This window comes from Podarcis filfolensis (genome assembly GCF_964270895.1).
Source record: "Podarcis filfolensis genome assembly, chromosome: Z".
In the NCBI taxonomy this organism is placed as follows: domain Eukaryota; kingdom Metazoa; phylum Chordata; class Lepidosauria; order Squamata; family Lacertidae; genus Podarcis; species Podarcis filfolensis.
The window spans coordinates 36,027,753-36,039,298 of record NC_139617.1 but is presented as its reverse complement, the minus strand read 5'-3'; the positions used below and the strand labels follow the sequence as shown (position 1 = coordinate 36,039,298).

The following is an 11,546-nucleotide window of genomic DNA, read 5'->3' as shown; positions in this document are numbered from 1 at the left end:
TTATGTGAACATCTGCCCGCCCCCCTGCAAATAAAAAATGGGGAAGGTAATTTCTGTTGGACCTTAGAAAGAGCTTCCATCTCTGCTACTCAGAAAAACCCTTAAGTGCTTTTCTATCAGCTGTTGGGGTAGGAACTTGGGGGAGGAGACCACTGTCCTCAGCACAATGGTGGATAGTCTCATCAAGTGCCCAGCAAGGGCGGAAAGGATTATGGTGGGAAGCTTAGCACAGAGAGCAAGAATGGCTGATTGGCTAGGGCAGGATTGGATCCGTTCCGCTTCTTACATAGGTCTGGTGCCGGAAGCCTTCAAAACCTCTATTCTGTTTTAGGAGTTGGCTGATAGCACAGCTCCAGCTCTTAGCCCACCGAGAGTTTATAGTTCTCAGCGTTGACAGTGGGGAAGAGGAGGGAAGGGGATGGCTATTCATCCTTCACTTCTCCATTTATTTTACCCTAAGGCTGGTTAGGTTTTATCAGCCTTTCCAGTGACTTCTGTCATCCTCCCACAAGTTCTCTGGTGTTGAGTCCTGTTGTTCAAAAAAGGGGTATGATTGAGAGATGTTCTTTTGTCTGAAACTCCCTCCTGAATTAGCGTGAATGAGCTGAGACCTGGACATGGATCTCCTCTGTGGGCAGAAAGCTGATCAAGATCTAGCAATAAATCTCTGAGTGATTTGAAGTAGATCAGCAAGTATTCTGAGCAGTGCTATTTTTCTAGGAAAAGAGGGGCCAGACTAATTCTGACTAATTTGTTTTGGCCCCTCTAGACTGGTGTGGGGTTTTGTGTGTGGATCTATTCTTTTATGAAATGTTATTGGCACAATAATAGCACATTAGTGGTGGATTTATACTGGACCATCAACACATCACCATCCACTGGTTGGCACCATCCACTGGTTGGCATCTCTAGGTAGGTGAGAGTGCCTTCTCGAACAATAAAAACCAATTAAGAAGACTGTGCATGCAGCCCAGCAGAAGCTGGTTGCAAATTATAGCCCACCCACCACCACATTAACCTTCATCTTGAAAAGCCACCCCATTACATCACAAGAGGCTTCCATCCATGATGTCACCAGAGCCCACCCTAGGTCTCAGGTTTGGGCCCTGAAATCTCACTGTCTGGCATGCTCCTGATGTGACAACCCTGTTCCTTACATTGGTTGTGCTATTTCTGTCCAAAGGGGTACTCTTGAGCTATACAGCATAATGAAACCAAGACAGAATGGATAAACTGGAACATCTGTGGGTTTATTGATTTAATTTTTTTAAAGGAGAAAATTAGGAGGAAGAAGAAAGCTTATTTTTTTAAAAAACCAAATCCATTGTGGCAATAAAAAAAACACCTTAGGAAAACTATGAAGGAGAGGTTGCAGAGTATTCTCAAAAGGTCGCAGAATAATGGCAGCGTCAAGCTTTTGTTCACACAATAAGGTTAAGGCTGAGACTATGATGCAGTCACAACTCTCCCTTGAAGATAAATGGATCATATACGCAAGGCACAGCATAAACTTCATGACACAACCTGTTAAGTTGCCAAGCATTGTTTTGACTTTGTTTTATAGGGCTCAGGCTGCAAAGGGTTGGCCTGGGTCATTTGAGTGCAAAGTATACACCTTCATCATGGAGATCTTTGGGGCCCTAGGGGGAGTCTCTAGGAAAGGGGTGGGAAATCTTAGGACTGGGGGCCCGATGTGGCCCTCGCTGCCTCTCTATTTGGTCCTTGGGACTCTCCCCAGGCCACACTCCTAAACACTCCTGCTCTGCACCCTCCTGGAGTGCTTTTGGCATGGGTGGATTGTGTCCTTGAACCATAACAATACCGCTCAATCTGCATGGTTCAGCTGAGGAGGAGCATTGTGGTGTAATAATAATAATAATAATAATAATAATAATAATAATAATAATATAAAAATAATTTTTTATTTATACCCCGCCCTTCCCGGTTCAGGAAACTGGGCTCAGGGTGGCTAACAACAAATTTAAAACACTCAATTGATGCTACAAAAAACAAAACAAACAAACAAAAAAACCAGCATAAAATATGATTTAAAGTGTAAATAACAATAAAATCAAGAATCAAAAATCAATTTAGGGGGGAAATCCGTCCAATAAACATTAGATGATCACCAGGGCTAGCTGGCTAAATTAGTCCCTCTTGGGCCAGCGAGGAGACCAGGGGAGAACCAGCTGTGGGATCCCAGAGCAGGCAATCTTCACAAAAAGGGGAGGGGGAGGGAAGGAAGGGGAACAAAAGATCAGGCCAGGTTCAAATTGAAAGCCAGGAGGAATAGTTCTGTCTTACAGGCCTTGTGGAAGGAAGTTAAATCCTGCAGGGCCCTGGTCTCCAGGGACAGAGCATTCCACCAGGTCGGAGCCACCACTGAGAAGGCCCTGGCCCTGGTGGAGGATAATCTAACTTCCTTAGGGCCCGGGACCTCTAAACTATGGTTATTCATGGACCTTAAGGTCCTTTGCGGGGCTTACCAGGAGAGGTGGTCCCATAAGTACAAGGGCCCTAAGCCACAAAGAGCTTTAAAGGTCAAAACCAGCACCTTAAACCTAACCTGATACTCCACTGGGAGCCAGTGCAACTGGAAAAGCACTGGGTGAATATGCTCCCATGGCAGGGACCCTGTGAGGAGCCTCGCTGCAACATTCTTCACCCGCTGGAGTTTCTGGGACAGTTTCAAAGGCAGCCCCGCATAGAGCGAATTACAGTAGTCAAGCCTGGAGGTGACCGTCGCATGGATCACTGTGGCCAGGTCAGGGTGGGAAAGGTAAGGGACCACCTCTTAATGCGGCGCAGGTGGAAGAATGTCACCTTAGCTGTTGCTGTAACCTGCACCTCCTGTGTAGTGGTTAGAATGTCAGATATGGACTTGTGAGACCAGGATTCAAATCCCCACTCAGACGTGAAGCTCTAACCTACAGCACAGGATTTTGTGGGGCTTAAATGGGGGGGGGGGCAGGAAAAAGTGTCACAAAGTGACATCTCTTGGGGTCAACCCCCAGTGGCTCTAATAGCACACAGCACAGTTTTATGTCTGTGTGTATGTGCCTGCCTGCCTGCCACAGATGACGTGAGATTCCTCTCTCCACGCCTGGAGGCCAAAGACATTCCTCAACATCAGCTGTTCTGCTAGCAAAGGCTTTCTGGATTTCCCAGCAAAAGGGGAGGGGAGTGGCTATGAAAACTTAACACATTCGGCATTCAGGGACACCTCAGGTGAAAGTCTGCTGAGTTGAACTGGTGTTATCAGGAAGGATGCAAAGAGATTGTGCTTTGGCTGCATGCTTGCCATACATTTAAACCATGCGGTTCCCCACAAAGTATCCTGGGAACCGTAGTTTCCCCCCTCATGAAGCTGCACTCCCTAGCAACTTCAGTTCCCAGGATCCATCAGATTGAAATAAGCAAGAGTGGGACCAGCCCTTGCCTTCTGAGATATGATTTGTTTATTTATGTGCCATGTAATTGCCAAGGTGACTTCTAAACTTTGCTCAGTTGTTCTAAGAAACCAAAAGATCAGTGGTTAAAACCAGCGCAGTTGATTCAGAATGCTATCCGACTGTATCCAAACACAGATGAAAAACTGTGTCTTGATCTCAGGAACAATCACACAAAAGTTGGTTAAAATCAGTGCGGTTCTGAAAGGTTCAGTCTCACATCTCGATTCAAAATGGTGTCTAATGGTTCTCTCCTCGTGTCATCCCGAGAACAACCACCCTGTGAGGTAGGTTAAGATGAGAGAGGCAGTGACTGGCCTGAGGGAACCCACTGAGCTTCGTGGCCGAGGGAGGAAGATTTGAACCCTGGTCTCTCCCATGTCTTAGTCCAACTCTCCAACCACTACACTATACTGGCTCTTTTTTCAGTTTGTTCCCATCTCACCTCTGATGCTAAACTGTACTGCATATGGTGTGCAGGGCAGCTGTGGCATGGCTTCTCTGAAGCTGCCTTGCGGACCAAATGCAGAAGCCTGGCAGGCCTGAGATTCACCATAGCTGATCTACTGATTAAATCCATTAAAGCCTGGAAGCCTAGTCATTAGAGGTGTTAAACGAGGAATTTAGCTGCTGGCTGTGCTCTCCAAATCAGCATCTTTACAGCCTCCTAGAGATTCTCTACCACCACCTGCAAACCAACTGATCTTATTGTGCACAAGGGGGCCGTATCCTGCATTGTAGTGTGCTCCATCAGCACAGCAACTTTGCATGTGGCTGTCTCCATGGAGACAGTACGTGGTACTCGCCTGGCGGATGGAGGGGAACTGGGGAAACCCAAAGCCGTCTGCATTTTTTTCTTTCCTGGAGCTGAAGCAGCAGCAGCCGCCAATGTCTGTAAGATATTTTGGTGCTGGTTGGCTTTGGATGGGGGTGGGTAAAAAGCCCCCCTCCTCCAGCAAGTGCTAATCATGCTTCTGAATCCTTGAGAAAAACCTAATGTGTTTCCCCCCTTCTTTAATGGTCGTTATCTGTTTGTTTTGCATTGCTAATTGGTGTCTGTACCTATTAAGAGGCCAGCCAGCATTGTGTAAGGTCTTGATTGCAGATTAATTTTGCATGCATATTCTGGACAGCATGGCAGTATTCCATTGGGGATTATGACTTGGAGTGGACTAGCAGATCTATTTGGTTTCCCACTCACCCTCCACCCCCTTCCTCTGCCCTTGAGAAAGGCCCAGTTCACACACAAATGCACATCACTCAGCAACCTACTGACAGTTGAGCGTGTGAATTGTCTCCCACTTTTGTGGGAGATCCAAAACTCCACCCATTGTCATATAATCATAGATTGTAGAATTTGCAGGGACCCCAGGAACCATCAAGACCACCCCTATGCAATTCAGGAATCACATCTAAAGACTCCCTGAAAGATGGACACCTAACCTCTGTTTCATAGTCTCCAATGAAGAAGAGTCCACCACCTTCGGAGAAAGTCTGTTCCACTGTGGAAAGTGTCTTGCCACCAGGAAGCTCTTCCTAATGTTTACTTAGAATCTCTTGTCATTTGAATCTCTTGGTTCAGCTGGAACCTCTGGTAGCTGTGGAACCACCATAGAGAAGGACCTTTCCCTTGTTGGCCACCCAGCCACACCAACCTAGGGGATGGGCACACTGGGAGACCATCTGAAACAGAACTTAAGGTGCAAGCAGGATGGTGTGGGAGCAGGTGCTCTCTGTGATGGTTGGTACCCGTTGCGAGGGAGGTAGGGCAGAAGGCAGGGAGCCCAACAGTAGGCGACACCAGGGCCAATGGCAGGCAGAGCCAACTAGTTCTAGTTTTCTCCCCATCCTCTTTCCTCCTGAGAAGTTCAAGGGGCAACACTTACACTAAGGAGGAGGAAGCTGATAGGCAGGGCCACCCCCTGGACTGGTTGTAAGAAAGAAAGCAGGCAGGTGGGGGCTGGCTGAGAGCAGACTAAGGTTGGTGGGGCAGTTCCCTCAGTTGTCCTAATAGACCAGCCTCCACTCCAATGAATGGATTGGGCCCATTAATATACTATACAAAAGGTTTGTTGCTAACCAAACTGTTTACCATGCAGAACAGTAGTTATAACAGAATAGTGACTGAGTGGATTCCGTGCCCAACTACATCTTTTTATAGCATGTTCAGGTCAGACAATGAAAAACAAATTTGCCAATGGCACTGCTTGGCTCCTGGACAGGATTATGTTCTATCCCCTTCCCACTGACCCACCTTGGAAGAAGGATGCTTAGAACCTCCAGACAATTCAGAAGGGGTGGGGATTTCCTCAAAACAAGTGCCCCTTGTTGCTTTTGGCCAAGTTTGTTTCCATAGCCCCCTTGCTTAAAAACCTTTTGATTCTGCCCTCTGACACGAGAGTATGTAACAGGGAGAGGAAACAGCCTGTGGATCATAACAATGCATTTGATGATGGAAATCCGGCAACATTCTCATTAAGACTACAGTCCTATACAACCACTTTACCTGGGAGTTAGTCCCACTGAAACACAATAGGAATCGCTTCTGAGCAAACAAATTGCGCTTTCAAGTTGTGGGGAGGCATAATCAGTAGTTGGGATCAGAATTCCCGTTCTGAAACATGCACTAAGCAAGTCACTCTCTCAGCCTCAGTTTCCCAGCTGGGAAATGGGTATGCCAATTACCTATTGTGGTCTAGTGGTTAGAAAGCCAAGTCTGTAGTGGATAACATCGAGTACGAATCTTGAGAATCGCGAGTGGGGAGAGTGCTGTTGCACTTGGCCCCTGCTGGTTGGTCACTGCGAAGGCAGGATGCTATCCTCTGTGAGTTTCTGGCCCAATCCAGCAGGGAATTTCTTAGTTCTATCTCCTCTGTATACCAAATTTAGAGAACTGCAAATAGGAATGACACTGTTGCAGTCAGGTTCTGCTTGCAGTCTTCTCACTGGGGGCACCTGGTTGGCTAGTGTAAGAACAGGATGCTGGACTAGGTAGCCCATTGGCCTGATCCAGCAGCCAGGCCGGTCTTCTTATGTTCATGGCTAATGGTCTGGGATGATGGGAGTTGTAGCTAAAGGTGGACAAATATGTCAATTTCAGCTTCTCCTTTTTGCAATCTTAAGCTGAGATCGCCACGTTTTTGCATGTTTGTGAATTCATTCTTTTCTAAAACTGCCAGCATTTCATTGCAATTTCTCTTAATAAACATGTTGCAAGTGATTTCTCCTAATGCAGCTGGTGTGTAGGGACCCGTTAGTGGGTCATAGCCTGATCCAAGGCTGGGCACAGCAGGGGCATTGCCACCATGCAAATATATGGTGGAAGATTAATAAATGGGTCTCCAAATACATGTTTGGGTTAGAAGTGGGTCCTAGGTCTGAAAAGGTTGATGACTGCTGCCTTAATATACTGCATTTTATATGTTATTTTAACTAATATAGTCAATTCTATGTCACTTTCCCCTAAGATGAGGCATTTTTGTAAACATTCTTCGGTTGGCAAACCACACTGCAAAATTTGGAAGAGTGTGAATTCTGAAGGGTTGCTGAGGTTTGGTTTGGTTTGCATATTATTTGAGAAACTGTGAATCCTTGTAGCTTCTCATTAAAATTCAAACTGAACTGAATGTATCCCTAGCCATAATCTGGCAACATCTGGAGGGCGATCAGTTCCTTCATCCCTGCTTGAGACCGAATGATGAAGGCATCTGTGCCATTTGCAAATGCAGTGCGTGTTTACAAAACTGGGTGCAAATAACACGTACATTTTTTTTTGGTGGACAATGCACCGTATTTGGGAATCTCCCTGGCCTTGAACAGGTATGAATTATTCAATCTTCTCCTCTCCCCACTCACCATGGTGCCCTTGGGATCTAAGGATGTGATCCTTTGGAAAACAATAAAAGGATGCACTGCGGAGAATGGAGGGGGCCGCGGGTGATGGTGGCTGCGTCGACCACCCCTCCCCTCGACCCCCTTTCCAGCTCTCCTGCTTTTGCCTGCAACGGAGGACTGCGGGGAAACCGCTGGGTCTGTTGCCGCAGACTTCCAACAGCCAACTGAAGGCGGGCGGGTGGGGGGACACCCAAACCTGTTGTGCCTTTGGAGGCAGACATTGCAACGTCTTGGTGCGATGCAAGTGCCAGGCATGTAGATGAGTACAGGGAGCTGCATGCAGTAGGCGCTTGAGCGGTAGCAGAGCGAAGGGACGGCAGGGCAGCCGGGAAGTGGGTGTGAGACGAAAGGGGAGCACCCTACACGCTTTGCCCAGAGAGGGGGCTCTCCCTCTCTCTCTGCGTGTGTGTGTCTTTGCGCCTGGACACGCACACGGAAACCTCTCCCTGCTGACTCCCCTTTGATTTGCCAAGGAGAGGAAATAAGAGGAAACCTTCGCTTGCAGCAGTTACAGACACAGCATATCGTTGATGAAGATGCTTCCACGGCAGTAAGGGTATCAGCTGCAGGGACCCAGAGGACTTTGGCTGGAGAAAAGCCATAACTCTGGGAGGTGGACAGGAGGAGGAGGAGGAGGAGAGTCTCTCACCCTGCTGGAAGATGGAGGCCAAACCTTTGTTCAATATGCAGAAGGCGCTTGTGCAGCCCTTCCAGATGTGCATGCTGGATATTCCCCTGAGCGTGCAGGACGACGACGTGAGTATTGCCCACGTGCTAGGTGGGGGAGCTCTGGGGTGGTGGTGGCGGCAGAGTTTGGGCTCCAGAGACTCTGGATGCTTTGGGGTGGCAAAGGGCTTGTTTGACTGCCTGGTTTTCTTTCTGTCTCAGAGGGTTCCTGGGTTCTAATAGTTGAATGTTGAAAGATTCAAGACAGATCAAAGAAAGGACTTCTTCAGACAGCTGTAGAACTCACTCCCACAGGAGGCAGTGATAGCTATAAACTTGGATGGCTTTAAAAGAGGGCTGGACAAATTCGTGGAGGAGAGGGGCTATTGAAAGCTGCTGTTCACAATGGCTGTCCACCGTTAGATGCAGCAATGCTTCTGAATACCAGTTCCTGGAAACCACAGGAGGGGAGAGGGCTCTTGCACTCAGATCCTGCTTGCTGGTTTCCTATGGGCATCTGGCTGGTAGCTGTGAGAACAGGGTGCTGGACTGGATGGGCCATTGGCCAGATGCACATGGCTTATGAATTTTGGGTGGAGTGATGGAAAATCAAAATTCCATACACATATTGGTGGATGTGCATCATGCTCTTGGGCAAAAGAAATTCCCTCTCACTTAGATCCATCCCTGCCCCATTTGCCTTGCTCTGGTGCCCTATGCAGCATTTGCAATCTGTTGCCCAAAGCACCTTGCCTCTTGGCCAACATTAACTTAGAAAATTACCAAGAAGCTCTGAGGGGTAGCGTGGACCTCTGTAACAGCAGGTGTCATTCTGCTTTGAAGTGCCGTCGTATGAGAGATATGGCTTTACTCTCTTAGAAAAGAAAGCCACTGGGAAGATTTCTCCCAGAGTTTCCTACGTTTGTAGTCACTACCTGAAGTGTGCCGTAGATTATGGAAACCAGGAATGTGCTTTGCACCAAGTCAACCCCTCATTGGTCTGCCTAGCTCAGTCTCTTGATAGCTGTCACTGGTAGTGCTCGTCCAAGTGTCAGACGGGGGGGGGGGGCTCTTTCCCAGACCTAGAGATGCCATTGGAGATTGAACCTGCAAAGCAGATGCTCTGTCATGGAATACAGCCCCTTCCTCTAACAATAGTGAGGTTCCAGTCCTCATGTTTCTGAAATTGAGAGCTGATTTAAGTAGGAAGCTGCCTTATACGAAGTCAGACAATTGCTGCATCCAACTCAGTACTGTCTACACTGACTGGCAGAGGTTCTCCAGGGTTTCAGGCAGTGGGTCCCTCCCAGCATACCTGGAGATGTCATTGGGGTTTGAACCTGGGATCTTTTGCATGCAGAGTAAATGCTCTCTACTACCTAGCTTTGCCTATTTCCCCCTGAGCGTGGCAAGTGTCACTATTTACTTCTGCAGCACTTGGGAGCATTCCCGTTTGAGCTGCTTGGAGATGGGCCAAGACAGGGTGGTTGAGGGAGTAGAATTTCAGAAGTGGAATTCTGTCCTCAGAGCAGAATTGTCCCTCCAGGCACAGCTATAAGTTACTTTCTTTTTGCTGGATCCTCTGCTGGACTCTTCTCCAAGCTTTGCTGCATTCTGCTGGTTGCTGCTGTATGACTTAAGGTGGGGAGTGGGGCAGGAATCCAGTTACTTCCAGCCCCAGATCTATCATGGTTATTAACTTGCAAGAATCCATGTCATTGTAATGGTGGGGGACAGGTGTCAGGAGGTGGTGGTGGTGACAGAGGGAAACCATGCATTTCAGTAAACTTCGGGAAGGGGGGAGTGCAATATGACTCCATGAGTGCTATGCATAAACACACATAGTGTGCTTTTCAGGAAAGGCATGGCCAGCATCAGGGTAGGAGGAAGTGAATGTGTCCATTTCAGTTTCTCGTTTTTCCAATCTGAAATTCAGTTTTTGATTTAAAAAAACAAAACAAAACCTAGTGGCTACGATTCTTTCTTGTTCCACTTGCCAACCCCATCTCCCCTCCAGCCCCTTTGCCAACTGCCTGTCCCCCAAACCCCCTCCTCTTCCACCCCCAACCTATCCCCTCACAGTTTCCCACAACTGCAACCCCTTTTAAAGGAGGGGAAAGTACTTTACAGAGCAGTTTGCCAAACTGCTTTGTGGAGCACCTTCCCCAGCTGTTAAAAAGCTCACTTGGGCCACCTGTAGTGCAACTGTAGCATGATGACAGCCTTACATTTCTATGTATACAGGAAGAAGAAGAAAATACTTTAATCAACATTTTAGTGTGAATTCTTCCTGGTATACCCTTTTTTGTATGGAATTTTACTGAATACAGGTAACTCGCAATTCAGCTTTACACACTTGGCAAAAAAGGAGGTAGCAGAAAGAGGGTGGGTGTCCAGGAAAAAAGACTTTGGCATTAGCAGTCCCACCCGCTATTGAACCCAATGTGTTTTGACTTTGTGCGATTCTGTCTTTACGTGCTATCCTCAGAATGTAACTCCCATTCGCCTGTATACACATTTTTGTATGACATTTCCCCAAATATGACATTGCTACTTTCAATAATATATGCTTTTTTTAATGCACACTTTACTTTACCATGTGCATTTTTTAAATGCATGACATGACTGGACAACTGCATTGTAAAATTCAGAGAAGGAATTTCAAAGGATGACTGTGTGTTCTGATTCATGTATTGTTTTGGCAGGTGAAAATTAGAAAGATGTACCTTTCAATGTGAATGGAAGCGAATATCTCCCCCCTCCCCCGCCATCAAGAGTGGAAGCACTAAGATTTCCATGCACCTATTCAGAGGGAGGGCAATTATTCTTGCCCTCTCTCTGAATTGGCTCTGTGAAAATACCAAGTGAAATCTGCCAAGCAGCCAACGCAGGACAAGATGAGTTTTGGCACAGGGCATATGAAAACATTTGACTTTTGGTGTGGCTGTACAGAGTTCCCTGGAAAGAGGGGTTTATTGTTAAACTACCCTGGGAATTGTAGCTCTGTGTGAGTAGGGAATAGCTGGTCTCCTAACATTTCTCAGCACCCTGTACAAACTACAAGTCTTAGGGTTATTTTGGGGTGGCGCGGGGGGGAGTGGGAAGCCATGACTCTTTAAAGTGGTAATGATACTGCTCTAAATGTATTATGCAGGTGAGGCCTGTGTTTTGCTACGAGGGTCCTCCTTTAATAAATGAAATTAGAGGAGTGAGAAAAATATACAGGCAGAAGGAGCTAGATTCAATGCCTGGCATTTCCAGTTCACTGGAAAGGGCAACAGGGACACCCCATACTCCCACTTCCAGTTAGAATAGATGACAGTGAGCCAGATGAGAAAATAGTGTGACGTCATAAAAGGAAGCATCCTATTCCTGCAGGAGCACTTCATCATGCAAGGGTGGGGAAAGCTGGCAGGACAAACAGAGGAGAAACGTCAGGCCTAGGGGCCAATGTGGCCATCAAGGCCTCTCTCTTTGGCTTTTTGGGACTGTCTATAGCCTATGCCCCCTCTGGAGCCACGCCCCTCACCTGCTTCA

The 11,546-nt window shown here is 47.3% G+C and overlaps 1 protein-coding gene across 5 annotated transcripts in view; it reads left to right on the top strand.

Moving 5' to 3' along the window:
• Positions 1-11,546, top strand: part of RALGDS (ral guanine nucleotide dissociation stimulator) — a 91,010-nt gene that overhangs the window by 15,484 nt on the left and 63,980 nt on the right. Inside the window, exon 1 of one of the 5 annotated variants that reach the window (XM_083596338.1) lies at positions 7,610-8,099. The exons of the other annotated variants lie outside the window; for them this stretch is intronic. Coding sequence (XP_083452464.1) covers positions 8,004-8,099 — 96 coding nt within the window. The 5' untranslated portion in view covers positions 7,610-8,003. Of the gene's footprint in view, positions 1-7,609; positions 8,100-11,546 lie in introns of those variants that run through there. 5 annotated transcript variants of the gene reach the window in all.